This window comes from Anolis carolinensis, chromosome 2 (assembly GCF_035594765.1).
Source record: "Anolis carolinensis isolate JA03-04 chromosome 2, rAnoCar3.1.pri, whole genome shotgun sequence".
Lineage (NCBI taxonomy): Eukaryota > Metazoa > Chordata > Lepidosauria > Squamata > Dactyloidae > Anolis > Anolis carolinensis.
The window spans coordinates 112710373-112735581 of NC_085842.1; the positions used below are offsets into that span (position 1 = coordinate 112710373).

At 38.5% G+C, this 25209-nt stretch overlaps 1 protein-coding gene and 1 long non-coding RNA gene across 8 annotated transcripts in view; one reads left to right on the forward strand and one right to left on the reverse strand.

Annotated features, from left to right (window-relative positions):
• ppp2r2b (protein phosphatase 2 regulatory subunit Bbeta) overlaps positions 1 to 25209 on the reverse strand; it is a 283974-nt gene that overhangs the window by 33522 nt on the left and 225243 nt on the right. For all 4 annotated transcript variants that reach the window (XM_062970418.1, XM_003224096.4, XM_003224095.4 and 1 more), the window contains one exon: positions 9319 to 9496. In XM_062970418.1, coding sequence (XP_062826488.1) covers positions 9319 to 9496 — 178 coding nt within the window. The remainder of the gene's footprint in view (positions 1 to 9318; positions 9497 to 25209) is intronic.
• The window catches only part of LOC103279645 (uncharacterized), a 31131-nt gene continuing 10981 nt past the window's right edge, over positions 5060 to 25209 (forward strand). Inside the window, exons 1-5 of one of the 4 annotated variants that reach the window (XR_010002774.1) lie at positions 5060 to 5337; positions 17630 to 17671; positions 19648 to 20147; positions 20936 to 21005; positions 22439 to 22585. This is a non-coding gene — a long non-coding RNA (uncharacterized LOC103279645). Of the gene's footprint in view, positions 5338 to 13210; positions 13343 to 17629; positions 17672 to 19647; positions 20148 to 20935; positions 21006 to 22438; positions 22586 to 25209 lie in introns of those variants that run through there. The other 3 variants (XR_010002775.1, XR_010002776.1, XR_506908.3) reach the window with 3 other exon arrangements.

Below are 25209 nucleotides of genomic sequence, written 5' to 3' on the forward strand. Positions count from 1 at the left end.
AAAGTATTTTATTGTTGGTTCCAAGACAAACACACACACATCTCCTTAAAATAGTTACTCTTGTAAGCCTGAATTTAATTGTCAATTCAAATTACAGTAGCTTGGCTGAATCAAGAGAACTTATATAAATGTTGCCATACCAAGCTGTCACCGATTCAGTGAATCTACTCCAGCGGAGACTAATCATTCGATTTAGGCTATTGTTATGAATTGTTACACATTTTAAAAAGTAACACTAAACTTCCTTGTTAAGCAAAGACAACCCAAACTTTTTAGTTCCAGTTTGATACTTCTATCCGTCCATCATTTCAGCCCTTTAGGAAACTACAGTTTTCAGGAGCCATGCCACTAAAAGTAGTGAAACTGCTATAACTGCAATGTGGATACATCATAGACCTATTAACCTGGTCCACACATGACTCAAAGTGAGATGTGAAGTGGGCAAGTTTACTTGAGAAACCAAATCATTCAGTTGTGCATAAACAACAGGTCAATGGATAACAGGATCATAAACATAAAATCAATTGTGTCAGATAACCTTGCATTATCTGAATTGGCAGTATGGGATCTGGGGTCATGGTGGTAACTCAATGAGAAATAAACATCATGGGTAGAAGTTTTGAAAATGGCAAAAACTATATAACAGGTCATAAAGAGAGGTACTGAAAATAAAACTGCCAATATCACAAAGCCTATACACCATTTACATTATGAACTATTGTGTTTTCTCATTCAACAAGGATATAGAAAAGAGGTAGGAAAGACAGTATAATGAATCCAGATTATTTGCTTTGAACTGGATTATATGGTAATGTAGACTCATATAATCCAGTTCAAATCAGATAATCTGGATGCAGAAACTGGATTATATGGCAGTGTAGATCAAGCCTAAATGTTGACTGGGGATGTATCTACATTATAGAATGAATGCAGTTTGACACCACTTTAACTGCCATGGCCCAATACTATAAAATCTCTGGATGTGTAGCATAACAAAGTACCATACCTCTTTAACAGAGAAGGCCCAAGACCTTGAAAAACTACAACTCTCAGGATTCCACATCACTGAGCTATGGTGGTTAAAGCTGTATCCAACTACATTAATGCTACAGTGTAAATATAAATATTCAAGTACCCAACAAAGACATGTCACAATATTAATATCTTTTAATTTCAATATGTTATGTGTACATAATGGGAGGTCTGCTTGAGGATTTAAAATTATTTATGGTGAAGAATAAATGGATAAAGACACATTTTCTCTTTCCCATGAAATACCTATCATCATCTAGTAAGTATTAATATGGAAAAGTTCAATATAGTGGGCCCTTGGTATCTGGTGGGGTTTGGTTCCAGGACACCAAAATCCATGGATGCTCAAATCCCATTACTGTATATTCAATGGCATACTCAATGGCGTTGCTTACGTAAAAGGGAAAACAACTCAAACGAATGCCAGAAAAAGCCAGCATAGTGTTTGGCATCCAGAAAAATCAAAGTTTGCTTTTTGGAATTATTTTCAAATATTTTCAAGCCATGGTAAGTTAAATTTGTGGATGCAGAACCTGTGGATACAGAGTGCCAATTCTAGAGAGAAAATGTAGTACTTTTTCACACAAAACATAATCAAATTATGCAGTTTGGTCCCATAAAAGATGGTGATATTTACAAGCTCACATAATGTTAAAAAGAAATGGGACAAATTCATGGTAAATATGGCTACTTGGGCAGACTAGCCAGGATGAATACTGGCTACTTTCAGGATCAGAGAAACAACAGAGGAAGCAGGCTATCTTCCTCACATGCCATTTGCAGGCCTCTGATAAAAAAAAATCTGCTTAGCCACTATGGGAAACAGAATGCTAGATTAGATAGGTTTTGATCTGCTCCAGAATGTTTGTTTCCTGTTATTATCCACTTTATTTCAGTCAGGGAACTGTAGTAATTAAAATGGACCTCTAGGCCACGATGAAAGCCAAGGTAGTATTATGGTTAATAGTGAAATGTTATATATGTTTTCTTCATATATAACGCCTCAGAGATTTCAATGGCTCATTGAGTTCAATAAGACACATAGACTGCAGCATAACCTTAAGCAATTCACTGTTTTGTAGTTCCCTAGATACAAGATTGAGATAATAATGCTGATCTATATTAAATGTTGTTAAAGAAAGAGTGAAATTTGGGTTATAAAATTCTTTGGATATTGAAATATTATTATTAAATAGAAACCATTTAACACACTCTCTGTATTGGCTGCCCTGTATGGACTAAGATCCTAATGAAAACTGGCAATGCAGCAATCTCATCCAGAAAATCCAGCTTCTGCTCACATAGCAATGTCCTGGATGTCTCATTATATGTGCAGTGAAAATGTCAAACTGTTTATTCTGTGGTTTGTGACATGAACAGTGTGATTCAACAGGATCCTAGCCAGCAACTATAAAGTGCAAGAGGTTTAATACATGGATCACATTCATCACATCTCTGAAATGAGTGAGGAAGTAAATCATGTAATGTTGGTGTTGTCCGTGATTTAAGAAGAAAGCTAGCAGCATGAGCAATCAGTAAGCAAGCTTTTCACAGTTTCTGAAGAAGTAGGTTTATATCAATGAAAGCTCAGGTTTTTAAAATTGTACCACATTTCTTCTCTGCTATCCAGTATGTTTCCAATATACAGAAGCAAATCAACATGCAGAGGAAGAAAGGCAAGTGTGCATGACACATGCAAAGAATAAAGCAAAGAAGACTGAACTAACACCTGTATTTAAATTCTGCCTACACAGTCACTTTAATTTCACTTCCCAAGTCATGTAGTCTGCATAAGCCTCAGAGAATCCAGAGAGACAATGCTAAAAGAAATTGTTTAAGTGGAAGAGAGATAAAAGGTAAAGGTTTCCCCTGACGTTAAGACCAGTCATGTCTGACTCTGGGGGTTGGTGCTCATCTCCATTTCTAAGCCAAAGAGCCGGCATTGTCCGTAGACACCTCCAAGGTCATGTGGCCGGCATGACTGCATGGAGCGCTGTTACCTTCCCGCCGGAGCGGTACCTATTGATCTACTCACACTGGCATGTTTTCGAACTGCTAGGTTGGCAGAAGCTGGAGCTAACAGCGGGCACTCACTCCGCTCCCGAGATTTTAACCTGGGATTCACTTAAAAATAGATTATTCACACTCTTAAACTAAAAGCTGTTTCTGAAATGTCAAATGGCATAATTATTTTATTTCTTCAATTCTAAGATGCTATCCATTGAAAGATGCACTTTAATTTCAGCACCACCACCCCACCACCACCAACAAAAATACATAAGATTTACCGGTGATTCTAAGACATACTCCATTTTAGAGAAAAAAAGTGTGCCTTAGAATTGAAAAAAATATAGTATTATTTATGGACCCAAACAAACTTTCTGTTTATATGGGTTTACTAAGAATGTCAGGAACAAATCACATCAAAGAAGTAGACACTTTGCAACAGGCATCATATGCTTGGATCAACATGCATCCAAATGCTTAGAATGAATGTAAGGCAAGTTAATAGTTTGGATGATCCTATGGTAGTGTTTCTCAAACTGTGCTCCTCCAGGTGTTTTGGACTTCAGTTCCAAGAAATCCCAGCCATCTTATCAGCTGTTAGGAAATGTGGGAGTTGAAGTCCAAAACATATGAAGGAGCACCGTTTGAGAAAAGCTGCCCTATGGTGAGCTCATGTATCCACTGAATATTTCTATCCCCCTGAGATATTTGTATATTTTAATAAAGAATAAAAGATTGCTTAGCTGGATCATATTCAATGCACAACATCTATCACACTGTCGGTTTGGTAACTGTTCACAGTTCTGTTCACAGTTCGACAGAAGTCAGCTAGGCATACATTAACAAACCCCTCCAATCAGGCAAATGTTTTAATGAAGGGATATAAATTGTCACATGCTGACACATTCCATCCCTGACTTGCTGTCAGACCACAGAGCCCCTGACATTCACAATCTACCAGATTGGCACAAGAAAAGCTGCCACAAACCAGGTGTGTGTGTGTGTGTGTGTGTGTGTGTGTGTGTATCTGTGTCTTCAATTCACTTGTTGACTTATGGCAGCCCCCTGAATTTCATAACGTTTTCTTAGGAAAAGAAAACTCAAATATAGTCAAGAAAGTACATTGTATTTTTTAAGAAAAGAGAAAATGTTGATGCCTTTATACAGCTTATAAGTAAAATAATTAAGAACTTTAACATTTTACATAGTTAAAAGGTAAAGGTCTAGTCGTGTCCAACTCTGGGGGTTGGTGCTCATCTTCATTTCTATGCCAAAAAGCCAGTATCATCTGTAGACACCTCCAAGGTCATGTGGCTGGCATGATTGCATGGAGTGCCGTTACCTTCCCAACCTATTGATCTACTCACATTTGCTTGTTTTTGAACTGGCAGAAGCTGGGGCTAACAAGCGGTTTAACCTGCTGCACCACATAGTTGCTAATCTAAAATAACAATAAGCATAATAATAAGATACATTCCTTCTAGTTTATAACTTTCCCCGCTTAAGACATATTATGCTTATAATTCTGTTACAATCTTCTGTCTACTTAAGTATGTTTTGTTTTATTTCTCCCCCACCCCTTTTCCCTTACCCTTTTCTTGTGCACCTCCACATGGACCAACTCAGTTTATCCTTTAAATCCAAAATTTCATTGTTTCTGTTGCAAGTTTGCTCCCCTTTCTTTCAATGAATATAAGCTCAATAAATTTATCCCATATGTTCCAAAAATCTGTTTGCTTCCATTGTCCCTTTTAACTTTAATGTCACAAGTCAGCTTATAATCAATCACTATATTCCAAATTTCTCTATACCACTAATTTCTTTCCAGTTCTTTGCAACTATCAGTCTCACAGCCGTTAGTAAGCTAGTGGGCAATTCTTTCTCTTCTTGTGAGGGTATAAGCTTATCATATATTGATAACACTGGTATTTCTAGTGTACTGTTTAACTCTATTTTTATTATTGCTCTTATTTCTTTAAATACTGTTTACCAAAACTTTTGTGTAAATTTACAGGATCACCACATATGAATATATGAGCCTACTTCCTGGCAATCTCTCTAACATTGGTTCACATGTACCACACTGAACCCACTGCAACATCACTGTGGTGTGTACATGATCCAGTTGAGATGAGAACGCATCAGTTCTATTGGATCATCACCGTGTCATCCATGTCACCTCTACTGCTCCAAGAACCTGAACATTGCCTGTTGCGTCTTGTGATGTCACAACAGGGTCCCTGAACGACTAACAAAGAGGAGGAGAAATTGACCTCACAGATACAACTGTCATGGCAAGTAAGTAAGTAAATACAGTAGAGTCTCACTTATCCAACGTTCTGGATTATCCAACGCATTTTTGTAGTCAATGTTTTCAATACTGCGTACTGAACTATTTTTTTCTGTCAAATTTGTTGTATAACATGATGTTTTGGTGCTTAATTTGTAAATTCATAACCTAATTTGATGTTTAATAGGCTTTTCCTTAATGCCTCCTTATTATCCAACATATTCACTTATCCAACATTCTGCCGGCCCGTTTATGTTGGATAAGTGAGACTCTACTGTAAGTACAGTACAGGATGTGTTTGTTCTTTACTTCCAACTATTCCCTGACAGCACTTTTGAGTGTACAATTGTTATTTTCTTTTGGCCCCTCTTCACCACAAGTGCCACCTCATCTTCTCTTTACTTTAGTAACATTTTGCCTTTTGATGAGAACATGAGGACCCATGATGTACCAGGCAAACAAACTGTCATCCCACTGGTCAGGAGAGGAGAAAAGTAAAGAGGAGGCAATGCACAGACATCTTTAACCACTTCATTACATTAGGCAGGGAAGTGTGTGGCAGAGGAGAGCAGAGAAGAGTTCAGTCTTACTCCATTTAATGAAACGGATCTTTTCCCTATCTTCTTTCACACTGTTAAATGTCTCAGTTTCCCTTCCATAGTCTTTCATACAGTTTCCTTCACATTGCAGAGATTTGGCCTTGCCTACCATCCCTCTCCCTGCTCATTGTTGAAAAAAACATACAAACCCTCATCTCTTTGAAGTCCCTACTAACGCAAGATCACATAGACAAGATCTGAGAAGTTCTCAGCACGCTCAGTCTATATAAGCACTACATCCTGCCGAAGGAAGGAACATGAGAGCAATGAATGCCATCACATTAGAGATTTAGCAAACCATCATTGAGAGAAATCCACTTCCGAACCACATCCTGAAATGTTAGAAAAGAATGCTGGCCCTCACGCTTAAAAAAACGCAAAGAATGCTGCACTTTACACTTGAACCGAAACTAATGTGATGAACAAAGTGAGTAACCGAATTTCGTAAATGGAGGAGTCTGTGGAATTTAACTAACGTGATGAAGTGGTAAAATCAGACAAACATGCATGAATCCCACTAGGACTGGGAGCTTTTTGTTTATGTGTTTTTACGTTTTTATATCTTCAGTGGACCATAGAAAACCCTTCATTTATCAATTTATTTGAGTGGAATACTGTCTAAGACCAGAATGAGGCATTCTGGTGATGTTCTCAGCATACCTGTTTCAAGAAAATTGTCATTGGTCCTATTATTATTCCTGTTGTGGCTTTTTAAGTGACTGGCATAATCTCATTTGTATGCCTGCTTCAGCAGCCTGTCACACATCTGTAGTATATAATGAAAGCCAGCTATTAATATTTCTTCTACTTGTGCTACCCAATGGCACCTGTCTTTTAAATTACACCTTGCTATTCCAGCCCCCATTCTCTGCAATATTGTTCCTTCAAGCAAAATCCAACAACTTGTCAACCAAGCTAAAGTGCATCATCTTGCAAGAACATCCAGTTGAACTGAATTGTCATCAGATTCCTGTCTAAGGAAGTAGAAGCTTGATGGAGCAGTAAAAAAGACACCCAAGTGTCCAGAAAAATAAATTGACAATTTAAAAAGGAGGACCACTTAAATGTCACAAAATAAGAGAATACAAAATCCTCTAAAATCATTTGTCTTCAGTTCCTATTTTAAACCTTATTACAAATGCATGACAGAGACCGTAGCCAAAGGGTTTTGGCAGATAAATCCTTAGCCATAAAATATCCTTTTCTGCTGTGGAGATCATGGAGGAATGTCCTTTCCAAAGAGTTCTTTCTCTCTTTCATGTGTTGTGTTGCTTTCCCCATTCATTTTGCACCAGGATTGTCTCTCAACCTTACTTCCCCCCGCTCTAGCCTCCCCTGCCTCCCACTCTTTTTCCTTTCTTCCACAAAGCATGTGTCATTGTTCTATATCTTTTGTCCTTCTTTCTTTCGCCTTCAAGCATGCTGCACTGCTCTGTTGGTACAAAATAAAATCTCCAGTGGACTTCAGCAAAACATGCTTCAACTAAACATTCCCAGGACTGCAGGCTAATACATTACATGCCTTGTTGAAAGCAATGGAGTGTCAGGAACAGGGCAAATTTAAAATACAGCCTTATTGAATAAACATATCAAGATATCCTTTTTATTTTATTTGCATGCCAACCTGAGACCTTGTGATACAGGGCAGGGCAGAAATATTTAAATAATTGGTTAATTTAAATGCACTTGGACATAAAGTATTAACTTGAAATGTTACATAAACTGCTTCCTTGTAACATTTACTCCAACATAGCATTAGCAGCCATTTGAAAATTGAGTGTTGCCTCATTATCACTTTTGAAACTCTGGTGGAGCTTCAAAATTTTCATAATTTTTGACTCAATGAAAGTCAAGAGGACAACATGTAGGCCACAGAATGAAGTTCCCCCTTGCTGTTTCTACTCTGCTCCCATTACCATCATTGACAAACTCTGCCTCTGTGTTAAACAAAAAACAAAGTGTCAAACACTTCTAGATGGGAGGAGATCATTGGCCTATATACACTGGCAGTGCTCTATGGTACATGAAGACATCTGGTATGTTTGTGAATCACAGAGAACTGTTTCTTTTCAGTAGAATTTCACACACTACTTCTCCAGAGAAGACTGCCAAAGGGAAGACACCCACATGTTCAGCAAAACTAAGAAGGAAGTCCTTTTCATATGCCATGTGGGGACAACTCAATAACAACTACCTGTGGGTATGAGAGATGCCCCTTTCCTAGCACTTCATTTCCCACTTTCACATTTGTATGACACTAGCCATGCTACCGTTATGTGGTATTTTCAAGTACAGTTGGTAGAAACATGAGAGGTTCACTCAAAAGATCTGAAATCTTGTATAGCTTGCACACAAGAGTACACAATGTTTCACACTGCATTTCACAACAATAGGATCCAGCTGGACAGAACTAACAGTGTTATTCTTTCCCATCCAGATGTCATCACACCGTCTGATTCTCATATTCAGAAATTAATCAGACTGTGTGGGAACATGCTAAGAAGAAGCCCTCCTGCTATAAGAAGTACACAAGAATGGAAACGTAATCTTTGCCTATTATCACCCTAGCAGGATGTTGGTTCAGAGCAATGTGAAGGAGAGTTTATGTTTTCAATTTCTCTGCTATGCCTTCATACAACTCCAGTCACACCTGAAATGGATAGTACATGACCAATCCACAGACAATTTCATGATGTGGCTATTCTTTAGCCACTAGCACAATTTTTCAAGAAAACACTTGCCACAACATTAGCATTCTCCCATCAGGGTGATTAATATTTTACCAATTTCCTAGCCTCTTCACTTATGTTACTGTTTCAAAAAATAAAGCAAAAGCACTAGTGACTCCCTCTATCTAGATCAGTGCTTCTCATTCTGTTGGTCCCCAGGTGTTTTGGCCTACAACTCACAGAAATCCCAGGCAGTTTACCAGCTGTTAGGATTTTTGGGAGTTGAAGGTCAAAACACCTGGGGACCCACAGGTTGAGGACCACTGATCTAGATAATTTAGAGAGTCTATTAAAATGCCCCTCATTCTCAAGTTCTTGTATTTCTTGGTTCAAACTTCTAATAGAACAAATGTACTTAGCTTCTGAGAACTACTTTCTACCCAGTAGAAGTATACACGTGTAGTAAATAAAGACATAAATCATAAACTAGGAAGAATTATGTCAAGAAAAAAAGACAGTCACAGAATAAGACTCACATTTGTCTGCAGGCTAAAGGTGGATGTAGGACCAGGACAAGTACAAATGTAAACATATGCTTTAGAACACAACAAACCAACCATTCATGAGGTGCAAACTTGAGGTTCAGCAAGCTTGTTCTTCTCAAGAGAGGCCTCTTCTGATTGGATGATAACTCCAGCCAGATTTACAAAGCAAAGGATACTAAAACTTTGATTGGTTATTTCAAAGTTCCATAAGTTTATCCTCAAATCGTCTGCTGACATGTAGGTCTCATAGTCACTATTCACAGATATGGAGTTGATGTGATATGTGTGTGCATTTGCGAATACTCTCCTGGGAGTTGCCTCCACCATTAAATCCATGGGCCTTAGCACAGGTACCTAGAAAAGACAAAAAGAAAAGCACTTAGTCAATCATGAAACAACCTACTATAAAATCCATCATATAAAAAGGTATCACCAATTTATAGCACTGCAATATTTGGCTTCTAAACTGCAGGTACAGATCTCTGATTCTATTTTAAAGGAGTGATGTGCTGTTTAGGTTCATTTATTACAAGATCTTACTGGATTTAGTCTTTTCCTTAATCATCATAGTAGATGGCACAAAATAACTCAGCTCTTACATTTAAAATCTTGCTCTATTCCTAAACATGCAGGGAATGAAAGTCATTTATCAAGTAATGTATTAAGCCATGTACCCTTATCTCCCATTAATTTTCATTTCAGCTGATTCTCTTTTGCACAGTACTCTTATTTGTGTTCTCAATTCTGAAATAAGAAGACTATTGCGCAAGAGGATTTGTGTAGAGACAGTGAGTGGACACTTTTGAACAAGTCTCCCTTTGGTCTTCCAGATTCATACCCTTTTCCTTCCCAAATATAGTTTTACAATCAGCTAAATCAATCACAATGTCAAGCGTCTATCACAAAAGTTTGTGCATAATATTTAGTCAACCGTCTTCAGGAAGAAAGGAAATCACTAAGTATAAAATCATATATTAGTGGTGGACATATGGCATTACCAGAAGGATTTTCTAGCATGGAGATAAAATAAAAGCAGAACAGCAGGAAAACTGGAACATTGCTTTTAGCATTGTAATAGCGATGTGAAGATGTCTTACATTTATGTTATTTTATTTTGTATCTTGACATTCCTTAAAAATTTAATGAAGTTTAAAAAAAACTCCATATTAAAAAAACCATTAAAGATTCAAAGTTTTATTGAAGGGAAAATATTGTTTTCTGTGAGTTTGATAGAATGTGGTACAAAGAAGTCATGATGAAGTTAGCCTTGACTAAAACAATAGCCTAAAAATTGCCTTTTTGAAAGGTTTCTCCTATCATTTTTGCAAACTACATTTTTAGCAACAATGTTCATTCTAATCCATTATTCTCTTCAACTGTGTTTTTATCTAGAAATTGTTGTTGTGTTTTGTTCTCATTATAAAGAAAACAAGAATATTATATAAGAATCAATACTAAATTGTCTGCTATGGTATTTTGGAATAACTAGTTTAACTGGGTTTTTAAAAACTAATTTTGTTTACTTCTGTTTATGTCGTACCTGAATTGTCTAAGTTCTTACTTCTTAATTTATTATAGTTTTATTGTATTATATTACACTCAAAAGTCATACTGGATCTACTACATTGATGCCCACAGCCCTCAGTGCAATTACTCTGGAACTTTCAAAGTTCTTGGACAGGGATTTTCTCAGCCTTATAAATCAAGATCCTTTTGAATGGCAACACAAAGCATCAGAATGCTTATTTGTGATCTTGTCACCAAGAACTTTCATCTACCTTGTCTAACAGTCAGAAATGGGATATGCAAAGTGCTACATCTGTGCAAGGCCTATTCATTGCAGGGATTTCTTTGTGGATTATTAATGGTAATTTTCAAACTACTTCTATATATAGCCAGCCCTCCATGTCCATGGATTCTGCATCAATGAATTCCAGCATCTATGGCATGAAAATATTTTTTAAAAAAATCCAAAAGCAAACTGTGATCACCACTTTACTATGCCATGATGCTTGACCATCAGTAGATTTTGGTATCCCTGTCAGTCCTAAACCAAATTCCAGCAGGTACTGAGGGCCTACTGTGCAAGGAAAGATTAGTGCAAACACAAAATCCCTGAAAGAGACAGAAAAGGCTAAAGACCTTTAAAAAGGCTAAACCCATGCAAATTAATTTTGGATCAGAGAATATTTTTGAATATTCTTATTAGAAAGAAGATTTTTGAGGAATCTAATTTAAGTATGGATTCAATCTCCTTGTCACCAGGCTTCAATTCATCTACCAAAATAAAAGAAGGGGAGCAGAACTGGAGAGAGGTGGGCAACATTCTAAAAACATGGCATGTTCCCCCTTCATAAACATAATAAAGTAAGATATCAATCAATGAAGAGATATGTGCAGTGCCCGTAGACATGAACTGCAGTGTAAATAATAGCTTCAGGTACATAACTCCATAAGGCCACTTAATATAACAGAAAGGTGTCAGCCAGTGGTAGCCAAAGCCTGCAAAGTATTTCCTCCAGCAACTTCATTACTGTCCATTATTCTCTGTATGCTGCCCAAGGAGATTTCCCATGGCTATGGAGGTGGGGACTGGAGTATGACAGCCAGGACCAAGTGACACTAGAACATAAGATCTGCTAGTTCAGAGTCTGAGATTAATGTGACGAGCCTGCTTTCTAATTCATCCTGACATATTCAATGATGCTTCATTTGCTGTTGAAGTGCTTGGCACAGTCACCTAGGGACATGGCCTAGCATTTTGGCCAGAAACTACAGGGACCAAACGTTATTCGGTCTGTCAGAAACATGAAGGTTTTCAAAAGGTAAAAGATTCAACAGCCATACAAGATTCCACTGAAAACAAAGAAACAAACATAATTAGACAGAAGCTTTCACTCAGCTCTGTGAAGTTATGTAGGAAAAGCACAGAGATCAGAGGCAATATGTTACCAAAACTTTGTTGTTGTGTGCCTTTAAGTCATTTCTGACTCACGGCAACTGTAAGATGAACCTACCACAAGGTTTTCTGGACATGACTTGTTCATAGGGGTTTGCCTTTGCCATCCTCTGAGGCTGAGCATGACTTACCCACAGAGGCGGTTCTACCACCAGGCAAACTAGGCATTTGCCTGTGGCGCCATGTTGTTGGGGGCGCCATCGAGGCAACTCCTGTCTCCTGTGGCAGAAAGGAGCCTAGGAAGACAATATGGTTTTTGGGAAGCCTGTGAAGTAAGTATTGCTTATCTTACCTAACTTGGGTGAATTAATTTAATGCATACACACTTATTTAATTGAATATTCATTTTCTACTGTTATTTTTTAATTTATGGAGCTTGTTTTAATTCATGGGTGAGCCACTTTTGGCCCCATTTATGAAAAGGAGGGAAATTGTTAAATAAGTCCTAGTACCTTCATTTATAAGTAGATTTTCCCAAGGATTAAAGTTTTAACACCTGTATACAACTATTTAGTTTAGCAGAGATATAGAATCTACACTTTCTAATGGATGTGCAAGGCAGTAATGAATGTCCAGCACTTCTGGAAAATGCCAGTTTGAGAAAATCTGACATACATTGTCAGAAATAGTTGTACTGATTCAGACTACTGGGTCATCCAACTCAGTCTCCTCCTCCTCCTCTGTAGGAAGTCTAGGAAGCAAGGCAAGTGGGGCTTCCTCCCTGGGGGCATCCTTGGTTGGGGGGGGGGTGTTAATTGGCCCTGATTGCTTCCTGTCTGGGTTTCCTATTTTCAGAGTGTTGTTTATTTAAGCTTTTCCTTAATCCCTCCTTATTATCCAACATTTTTGCTTATCCAACACTTTTATTTTTCAGTGATAGGTTTTTTTTGGGGGGGGGCACCAAAATTTCTCTTCGCCTACACTAGAAAATTACCTTGGACCGGCTCTGCTTACCCAAGGTCAGCCAGTGGCTCGCTACAATCAACTAATTGCTAGTAATTTGTTCTTTCCTCCCCAGTAATGAAAGCATCATTACATTTTGACTACCACATAATAATACATCACTCTTTCTTGAAGTAAGTATTTCTTTTTAATTTCTGTTACTGTTACAGGAGTGTGGCCACCATGGACTGTGAATGAGAAATACCACATGATTCACAGGAGCTACTAAAACACATGGGCAGCTATCCCCAACATAGTCAACAGAAGCCAAAACCTTCTATTGAGCCAAGACAGGAAAGGTGCTTCTACAATGACACTATAATCCATTTTGAAGCCAGTTTGAGATGAACTGGCTTCACTGAATGTGCATTAGGTTAGATTAGTAATAACCTTATTTTTATAACCTGGCTCCATCTCCCCGAAGGGATTCAGGGCGGCTTACACGAGGGCCAAGCCCAGAAGTCAAAACCAGATAAAAATTAAAACACAACAACAATATAATTAAAACAGTTGAGTAATAAGATAAAACATCATAAAATACATCAGCGGGCATCAAGACTAAAAAGTGGGGCTATTAAAATTGCAAGGGAGGGTCAGGGCATGTGCAAAACGCAGGACAGTAGAATCAGGGATTTTACTTGGGATAAATTTGAGTTTACCTGAGGTGGCATTTGGATGCCTCAGGTAAATCTGAGACAGGTCCCGCGTTTTGGGCCTGACTGGAAGAGCCTTCAGGGGCAAATGAAACTGACATGATGATAGTTTGAGCACCCAGGGCAGTTGAATCATCAAAAAGGTTGCAGATTCTCCCAAGCAATGCAGAGCACTTCCAGTTAGGAAACAATAGTCTGTTCATTAAAAAAAACTCCTTCAACAAGAAATCCTTCAGTGCTAGGCAAAGCCTTTAGACACTGATACCCTGATCTGAAGGGTAACTAAAGGAAATAAGCCTATAATACTTCCTTTTGGTTTTGATCTCGAATTACCTTCTTATCTTGCCATTCTGCTAACTTCTTATCTTACCCAAATTCTTTATTCTACCATACTATCTCAATATTTTACTCAACCTTCAAAATCCACAAGCATTTCCACATTTTCTTTAAAATTGATACAAATGGTTCCCATACTTTAAAAAAAGTTGTCAAATGACTTCTTTTTTATCAAATAAGACAGTCTGTCCATTTTGTCATTTCTAAAATATTTATAATCCAATTTTCTTTTGAGGATAGTTATTTATTTTTCCATTTTTGGACATAAAATAGTCTTGCTGCTATAATCATATAATGTAATAACTTGAAATTCATGTTGTTTTGTTTGTTCATTTGGAAGTCGCAGTAGAAATAAAGTTGACTCTTGTTCCATTCTGTTTTTAAAGATCTCTTGCAACAAATGTTGTACCAATTATGAATATTATTTTGCTTGATGTAGGGACTGTCTCAATTAATCCTCTGAAACCTCCATTTTCAGACAATGTTCCAGTTTAACTCTCCTTCTCCCATTCCCTCTCCTTTCCGCCAGGTTATTTGATTGGTGCAAAATGAGGTCAAAGCACGAAAGTGGGATGCTGCTTTTTCCAGTTGACTCTGGCAAAAGGAAACTACTGCAGTCTCAACTAACTTGTGTGTTCTCTCTTAAAAACAACTTGTGGGTTCAACTTGTGATGTTGATTCCACTTTGATGTTGCTTTGCCACATGTGTCCCAGTTTTTGTCTGTGAAATGTTGGAAGGTACAATGTTTTCTGTTCAATGCACTCAGATCTTTCAGTCCTCATTCATCTATTTGCTGATTTTGTTTCTTTTTAGTGGAGGAAGCACATCAAGTGGCTTTCAGATCCATAGTATTTCCATCTTTCCAGTGAAAGTCACAACCCAAATGGGTGTTTATTGCATATCCGTTAAACATTTCTTAGCATACAGCTTTTAATATTAGTCTACTTAAGCCAACCATCACTTACCAGTACTGTCATGACAATCTTAACCAATACAGACAACTCCTTAAATATATTCCTTATTCAATTACCAGAGTAACCTAGGGGCTCTAACTGGTATTCTATAGGCCCATTATTAAAGGGTAATTCGGTGTAACAAGCCAAATCTAGAATCTACATAAGCTGTCAAGTAAAATAAACCAACTAACAAATTATATTAATTTGTGTTTTCAGGAGGGGCAAAAATGTCAATCATTTTTCATATTTAAATGTATGTGTGTTGTCTTCTTTCTCCAAGGTGAAAGTAAAAACAACACAACAAAGGATGTTTCTTGTGTGTGCAAATGGCTTGCAGGGGATAATTGCATGGTTCTAATTCATAGGCTGCTTTCATTTTCCCCTTCTGTCCAGTGAAGATTTATCTCTTTCTAAATGCAATGCAGCATGAACTCTCTTTTGCACTGTATTTTTGTTTAGTGTTTTAAATAATTTAAAATATGTTTAAATGATTTTGTTACACACTGCCCTGAAATTCTTTGATAAAATGATAAAAATGGAAGATCTCACTGCAGATCCATTAATTCAAGGAAGGAAGCCATAGCCCCAAGTTTGCAACACCTGAGTAGGTTGTTGAGGAGCAGGATCTTGCAGGCCTCTCATTCACAAGTTACCATAAGTTAAAGACAACTTCACAGCACACAAAAACAACAAAAGAAATATTTAAATGAACAAACAAATAGAAAGTTAAAGAATGACAGGGATAGCAAGATTAGTCCAGTAACAGCTGCTATTTTATCACCTTTTTTTCTTTTTTGGGGCTATGTATATTAGTGGCATTCAATACCGCTGACCACTGTATCCTTCTGCAATTGGGGGAGGGGCGTGATTCTATCCCAATTCTTTTTAACATTTACATGAAACCACTGGAAGAGATTGTCCAGAGGCATGGGGCAGGGTGCTATTAGTCAGGCCTGTAGCAAGGGGGGGGGGGGGTTTAGGGGTTCAACCCGCCCCCCAAATTTTTCAGGTTATTAAAAAAACCTGGTTTACTCATGAATTTTAACTGGTTAACCAAATCCCCATGCTAAGTCTATGAGACGCAAAACATTAAGAGTCCCTCCAGGCACTATCTCAAGCAGATATTAACAGGTTTGTAGCGGGGGGGGGGGGGGGGGGGGGCTAGGGGTTCAAACCCCCCCCCCCCCCAATTTTCAAAACCCCTCCCGAAATTTTCAAAAACCCTCCCGAAATTTTTTTCTGGCTACGGCCCTGCTATTAGTACGCTGATGACATCTAGATGTATTTCTCCATGCCTTCAAAACCCGTTTTAACTAAGGATAGTGTCTCCTCTGGTTTTCTGGATTTACTGTACCTTCAGATTTATGTTCATATTTTAAGCCTTGTATTTTGGATTTATCCTGTCCTCAAACTTCTGTTTTAAGCGTTGCTTTGGGATTTATTCTGCCTGTGGATTGTTCTCTGTAAACAGTATTTACTTGGCTTTCCCCCCGCTATATTAACTTTTGGATTTTACCCTTTATTTACTCCATGGTGTTTTGCCCTTTTTTATATGTGCTTTCCCAATAAATTGCTTTGACTTTCAAGTTTGGTTTCTTGGTGGGTGCTGTGAGCAAAGTGAAACCCCACTGAGGTGTAACAACAATGTCAGCCCAAGTAGATGTGATGGTCAGAAGTGCTTACTACTAGCTTCACTTCTTTCTAGAATTAGAAAACCTAATGATGGTGGTGAATTCACTGGTAACCTCAAGGTTTGGCTTCTACAATGTAGTACATTGGACTACATCTGTACCAAGTTTGGAAACTCCAATTAGTTCAAAGCACAGCAGTCAGATTGGTTACAAGAACATCTAGGAGTGAGCTGACGTGCAACGTAAGGAACATCTAAATACCAAGAGGTAGGCAGTTGTCATGCTGGGCAGTTGAAACTGAACAGTCACTAACAACAGTTAAAAATCTTATCTAAAGATGAGTACTCCTACTAGCATGAGAATTAAAGCACAAAAGATAGAAATTTTGAAAGCTGCCTCTAGAATCTCCATGTTCATGAGTTTTCAAACCACCTAATTTTATGTGCTGTCATTTGCAATTAACTCCTACACATATTTTAGAGGCAGTGACAGGCGAGAGAGCACACACTTTAACAATGCAGCAGTAGATGCACAGATCGATCTGCATGCCACCAGATGCCATTGATCAAGCTCCTATTGAGCTTTATTTTGGCCCCATTAACTTTAACAGAGTGCACTATACATAGCCATGTAGCTACTACTTAGTATGCCTACATGAACCTAAGAAAATGGCTTAGCATGCTCAGCAGTAGCTGATACCCCCTCCTGTTGCACTCAACTGAATCATTTTATTATAATTACAAGTAAAATGTCACCTGTCTAGACAGTGTGTCTCTTTTTTTAGATATGGGGAAAAATGCAGTAACTGTCAAATTCAGATGGAGATGAAGCCTTTCCTTTCTCTTCCTCTCTCTCTCTTTTCAAAAAGAATAGCCTTGGTTTATCAACTTTAAAAATAACTGCCCAGTACTGCCTGGGGATTAATATTTTGCAGAAAGTATATTAATTAAAGACTATTATCATGGTAGGCTTACAGTTTTTTACACTTTTTCTGCTTCTTTGTGAATAGGTCATCCCCACAAAGCGACAGGAGACATCTTCCTACATTAAGGTAACTTGACCCTCTAGTTACCTCTCTCTGGTTACTCTCATGTTCTCCTGCTTCCTAAACTCTCATACTCAGGCTAACACCATTGCTTCTTTGGCTTCACATTAAACTTACTATAACTGAAAAATTCTATGATGGCTAAGTTTAAGTGGGTTATGATTTATTTAGTGGGTGCCAGGATGTATTCATCAATGACAAGAAAACAAATCCACTACAGTAGAGTCTCACTTATCCAACATTCTGGATTATCCAACGCATTTTTGTAGTCAATGTTTTCAAAACATCATGATATTTTGGTGCTAAATTCGTAAATACAGTAATAACTACATAGCATTACTACATATTGAACTACTTTTTCTGTCAAATTTGTTGTATAACATGATGTTTTGGTGCTTAATTTGTAAAATCATAACCTAATTTGATGTTTAATAGGCTTTTCCTTAAGCCCTCCTTATTATCCAACATATTCACTTATCCAACGTTCTGCCGGCCCGTTTATGTTGGATGAGACTCTACTGTATTTATTTTTCTGCTCCTCCTCCTGCAGTTACCCTGAGCCAAACAGGTGCTCTGCCAGTGATGAACTAAGATCAGGTACTAGTATAATTTATATTCAGTGTGGAGCAGCTGCAAAAGAGTAGACACACTGGCCAGGTTTTATTCACCCCACTGTTACCCAAGAGGCATGGAGAGGAATTATTAGGTAGAGAAGATTATCTCTATCTTCAAGATGCTCGATTCAAAGCCACTGGTACCAACCAGTAGCACGAGGAGCTGCCACCATACTTTATTTTTATGAATGGTATCTGTAGATGACAGCTTGGGAGTAAAAATACTTATTGCCTTCACCCATCGTAATTTCTCAATCTTGTGAATTTAGACTGTTGCCCCCAGAATCCCCCGAATTATATACGAATTACAAACTTCACATATAGGCACTACACTGCAACTTTATTTCAGATTGTTCTCACAGTGCTTACTATAAACTTCTGAATGATGGGTAAAGTGCAACCTAAAAAAGACTATTCATCTTGAAAGACCTAAATCAGGATAGGTAATTGTAGCAAATTTGGAGCCCATTTTTCTGCCCCTCGGGGCTTCTGGAGTCACACAGACTACCAAAAAAGTCCTCTAGAGCACACACACATAAAAGTGCCCAGATACCCACTTACAGTTCTGGAGAAATATGTATTTTAATATTAAATAAGGTGGGGGAGGGGATAGCTTCAACCTATTTAAAAAGTGAATTGCTTCTCATGAAGACTTTGAGAAAATGCAACACACCCTAGGGATTTGACTAGCAAAACTTGAGGCCTGGAGGGTTGGGAAAAAAACCCTAGCAGTCCACTATTTTCCAACCTCTGAGTTAAACAGACCAGGAATATTTCAGAACCAGCTTTTTTGGGATGCTCCTTCCTATAGATATCAGAGATCTTGGTATGACTCCCCTACAACTGCACTCCCCAAATTGAATTTGGTTTAATTGCACATCTTTCTTCAACATTTAGAAGTACAGACATGACCAGCTGACTTCCAAGCAGAAGTACACCAGCTAAAATGATTATGAATGTCTTTAGCTCAGATTCCTTCCTCAGTTTTGTCATCTCTTCTCATAGAACTGCAAATTAATCTCCCATAAGAATAACCTACTATAATTAGTAGCATTTAATTACCTCACATGAGGCTTAAATATTTTAAAGACACTAAATCCCATCTGATCTAATAAGTTAAGCAAAGTAAGCCCTGGTTCAAACTTGGATGGGAGACCGCCAATAAATATCAGATACTGTAAGCTATATCTCAAAGGACCTGGCAAAACCACTTTTAAGCATTCCTTTCCTAACAAAACCACAAGTCCGCAGGCAACTTACACACACACACACACACACACACAAGTTACTTCAAAGGCTGACAAATATTTTAAAAACATAAAGTGAAATATGGAGGGTTTTTCCATTAATAGATTTTTCTCTTCACAGATCACAAGGAAAATGGCAAAGGGCAATTTAAAAAAAACAGAACACATAATTCTCATGCAAAAGAGGAGCAGAGAGGGGTGAGCACATCTCTGGTGTTTGTGTGGAGCCAGCCACCTGAGCTAACTTGCTAGACTGAGTTTTCCAAAATATTCCCTTCAAACGGCAGCCCCAGCGGCCAAGCACAAAACCAGGACAGTGAAACTGAACAGAAGAAGGAGTGTTGTTTGCTTTAATGAATGTGCTTGGCAATTCTTGACAGACCTACCAGCAGGTGTCCTGTTGAGCTTTTCAATTTCCATTTTACTACGGAGCATGCTTTTGGCACACAGAACGGATCAAGCACCAGAACACATGCAGGTATGCGGAGCACATCTACAGCTAATAACATGATTGCAAAGAAGAGGAGAAAAGACACATTTCACTGATTTGTCCTGAACTGGCCTCCTTCCATTCGCAGCCTAAACAGGACACACTGGGAGGTGGCTGAAAGGGGGAAAGAGGTAAGCAGGCATCACAGCTCTTGTTCCCTCTGCATCCTTGCATACTATCGAGTCCATGCTCACAGTGGGTCAATTTAGATTGTGATGAGCCAAAGTGGGGAAGGAGTGGGAATGTCTTTAGATAACTCATCATTAAGAACACCGCATGAATACTGCAATACTACAGAAGGGGGCGGGAAAGATACTCACAGACAGATCACACCTGAACTGCTGCACTTTTATAGCAAGTGATGACTGCAAAATGCACCTATATGGCACCATGAATTAAGTGCATGGTTATCAGTCCACAGTTTGCTGACAAAATATATCTGAAGTGGCTTTTTCCAGCATATTTTTTGCAGTTGAATCTGTTAGCCAAGTAAGAGTGCTTCACAAGAGCGGCAAACCATATGTACTTTATAGCTAGGAATTTCTGTCCTTTGAGATCAGCACTGTATGTACATGCTGTCCAGTGCAACAAGGCAACATTTTTTTTAAGAGTAAACTTAACCACGCTTGTAGTCAACTGGGATGAGAATGTTTTCCTAGCTCTAGAAACTCACATCTCTTATTTAGATGTTGACTATCAGCTTTTCAAAGAAGAATAGAAACTACTGTGGACCAGGTGGTAATGGCGATTAACTTTGTATATGAAGGAACATTTTCACAATACAGGCTACCTTATTCATATGCACATAGCCCATCTTAATATGGTATAATATAGCGCCTGCACATGAATGTTCCAAACCATGTTAGTGCATTATTTAGAATAGGGGTGAGTACACAAATGTCTCTGTTCTTCTCTACAGTTCTCTCATATTGGATACAGGAGATGTCACAATGTCCCTTCTTGTTGTCTCTTTGAGGGGTGCTGCAGAGGTAAATGGAAAGATTTAGACTTGCTATGCAATGGGAGTGGACCACAGGGAACGTGGGGGGAAACTGCTTCTGGCCTCCACACAATTATAAACTCCAATTTAGAAGCTCTACATTTCAGAACTTCACTTCCAAAAATGCAACAAACATATTTAGGAATCCTAGTTGCTTTCACAGTATTTGTGTACAGTGAGACAATTAGTTGGGATCTGACAGAACCTGTAAGGTGTGGATTCAAATACTGACAGTATGTATGCTGGAGAGGAAAACACAATATCTCTCCCACATTCTCCTTGGCATGCAGCCTGCTGACTAAAAAGGCTCTTACCCTCCCCAGAAGCTTATACATTAGGGAATAGGGTGCCAGACTGAAAAGTGGAGATGGACCCTATGCCTTTTTAAATTGTAATGTTGACGTGGGAATTTCTGCAGGTGGTGTTTGTCATGCTGCCAGGTAGCATGCAGCACCTGCTGAAATCCCCTCTTCTCTACAACCACTAAAGTTACAGGAAACTTCTCTAGTTTTAACCCTGGAAGCCTTAGTTAAAAGGAAGGCAAAACCCTGAAGGCAGAAACCATCTCCCAGATGTGTTCTGAGGATAAAGAGTTATGTGAAATCCTGTACTATATACGTCTCCAGCATCTGGAGCGCTCCTACCCTGCTGTAAGCCACAGTGCTGACCCACATTCCTCTTCAAGGCAGGCAGACTTTACGCTCCTCCATATTAAAGAGAATACTGCATTCTGATTCCCTTTTCCACTGGCTGCATATTGCAAGCAATTACAGCCGAAGCATTGTACTTCTCTTCTTTGACCCCCTGCAGTGTTTCAGAGCCTCTTAGACATCAACTGAAATCCTCAGATTTCTTGAAGAGAAGCTTTCACTTCACTAAAAAACTCTTCACTGTCATGAATTTTCAAAAGGGCCCTTTATTTTTGGTTTGATGTTCTTAGCCCCTTGTGTTCCCTTTCTCTTTTACCGTCTCTGAAGCCTTCCTACACAGATGTTCACTAGTGCAGGCTAATCTCCAAGCCCTGCAGTTCAGGCTATCTAGCATAAAAGCTGACTCAAGGATGCATGTGTGTGATACGATGCTGCCAGTCACATAAATGTCAGAAAAACCATAATTTGTTTGATTCGGTTTGATTTAAAGAGAATTTGAAATAATCCCAGAAATGAACTGCTTTATGTAATGTGTAAAGGATGATCCGTAATTATCTTAGAGATTAATACGGGACAGTTATTGGAAGGCAGGGAGGGTGGAATATGATTTTGTAGGCCCCAAACTACCTTACACAATTAGAAATAATTGCCATGTGTGTATGTATAGAAGAGTTGCAATCAAATTTTAGACTTCAAGAAGGTGCAGATTTGAAGCAGCTCAGCTCTGGAATCAGGTGGAAAAGGTGTTTTCTTCATTCCACTACCATCACAGATACAGTTGGCGAGAACATGAAAGAAAACCTTGGTGGCTCCCTTCTCACTATGCAAGCTAGTCTGGCCCCCTCTTTCAACTCTTTTCACCAGGAGGCAAAGACTGTTTTATGTAAACAGCCCTTCAGTTTCTAACTGGGCATGAGAGGTAGGTTTTTAACAGTACTTCTATCTTTATATATTGTTTTAATTCTATACACTATCCCATCTTGGTTTTCATATTGTGAGGAAGGTGGGATAGAAAAAAAATAACATGCAATAAAAGAACCTGATATTATCCTAGATCTCAGAGGCAACATGATTGGACTGAAAAGCAACCTCAAAATAAATCCCTATTTATATGACTAGTGAACAAAGAATGATCCTTGGAGTCAGCTGACTCAAGACTTTAATGCTGTAGCCTAGACTGCATCCTTGAAGCATAGGTCTCACTCTCATTCAATTTGCAGTAGAAAGATGTGCCATGGTCTGAGCAGAGGAAGGTGACTCACCCTGCAGAAGTGGTAAGAAATGCCCTTCAGTTGGACCATGATCAGCTAGTGGCAATGACATTGGGCCCCTAGTTTCAATGTCTTAATGCTCTTGTGTGGTTTCTGGATGGTGGCAGAAGATGCAAGGGCTGTATTATGATGAATTATGCATTTGCTTCCTGGCAAGCAATCACTTCCTTGAGCCTACCATTTGGGATTGGTGCATCAGTCAGGCCAAGTCTTCTCATCTTCTGCCAAATGGGATTGGCACATCAACTCACAAGCCCCTACCCATATTTGCCACTTAGTGACAAAGAGGACTGCTATCTCCTCATCATATTCCAGCATAAACCACCATTGAACAACCACCAATTCCACACATCTGATGTGTTAAGTATTTAAGAGTTAGATGGATATGTAGAGAGACCATTATTTTACACATTTAGTTTCCAGTTCAATCTGTATTGCCTGTCACTCTGCTTTATGTACTTTTGATCATTTTATGATTATCACCAAGTAAGCTGTCAAAAAGGACTTCATAATATGAAGGGATCAGTTAACTTATATCTTCTGTAAGCACCAGGTTGGTCATGGGCACAGATCTTATGTTTGCTTCAAGGAGGCATGGTGCACCTGCAACTGACTAGCAGATGGTACCACCACTTTCACCATGACCACCACCTCTACAAAACAAACTTCTATGAGCAAGACAGGTCATTGTACCATCAAATCTGACAGCTTCCTGTAACCCTTTGCATCTCAAGTAAAAACCTAAGCATTATAAAATATGTGCTTCAAGAGATAAAACAAGCTAATAATACTACATAAAAGAAATACAACTTTTTAAATCAACAATGCAGATAACCTATGGAACATGCAAGAACATCACAAACATTGAGGAAATGGAAAAGCAGAATGACCTCATCCAAACTTTGAAAGCTCCATTGAGACATAGCCCACTTCCTTCTTATTTCTCCTATTCCACATCCTATCACTTGGGATTATTTTGGGCAATGTCCCTCCCCCCTTCATATTCTAACATTTCAACAGCATGCAGTAACTGGAGCCAGCCTAAGGTCTCTCCCACAGCTATAGATTTATGGTCTGCTTAGCAATTCAGTCCCTAAAAGACATGATCTTCCAAGTGATCTCAATGATATATTTCTCCCATCCAAAAGAGCCAGAAGACAGAAACTCATCTGCCAGATTGATAGTTTCCTCTCGTTTCACTAATCAGGGAGAATTATGCAAAGGCACAATTGTGTTATCAAATGCAAAGTCATAGCAATCTAATTCCACTTGATAATTCCGTTGAGCACATTGTTTTTACAGTATGCCCAGACACAGATACCGACAGTGTAATTGCTGTAGAAAATCAGATGAATAGGAGAAAAATTCCAGGAGGTCAGTTCTGGTCATGGAAGCTCCAAGCTGAGTTTACAAATATTAAATGGATGAATAATGAGCTTGTAGAGGAGAAAAAATCCAGTTCATGACCTGGGCAAGAACAAATACCAAAAAGAAAAAAAAATAGTGGAGGGGGAGAGGCAAATAAAAGATCCTTTTTGTCTCTCCTCTCCTTCCCTCAACAATAATTTCACAGTCATAGTTAGCCTTATTCACGCTAGTACAATATATGCCTTTCTTTTGCAAATTGAGTGAGTGGATGGAAAATATCAGTGAGTAAAATCATGCATCTGAAAAGAGCCAACTGCAGTAATTCCGCTGAAAAATGTAGGTATATCCTTTCCTGCATGCCCTTATAATTCAACAGACATTAATCTGTAGGCTTTAATATTCCAACTGAAGCATACATAAAATAACTGCAAATGATATGGCATAATACATGCACCCATGTACACATTGAGGTTATTGATGGTATGTCAATTCATCAGATGGAGTGGGGAAAGTACTGTAAACAACACACAAAAGAAAAAAGGTTATGACCTCCCCTCTTTTCTTCCATCTGGATTCTACCACATTTTAAAGGGATGTGTAGTGGGGATCAAGGGGAGGTATAATGACTGCGTCCCCTGAAAACTCCTATTTATAAGTTTCAAAAACACACACCTTACCCATTTCTAAACCGTTTCCCCTTGATCCTTGGAAGAAGGAAATCTGCTAAGGTTCACAAATTGCACATGAGATGAGAATTTAGAAGAGCTTTTCTTCTATAGATTTCAACAACCATTTTAAATCACTTCAATGAAAATTGTAGAACATTAAGGAGGTCCCAGGCTTACTGTTTTTCTGAGCCAAATATCACAACTGGCCATTACACTATTAAAGCAACACATTCTGA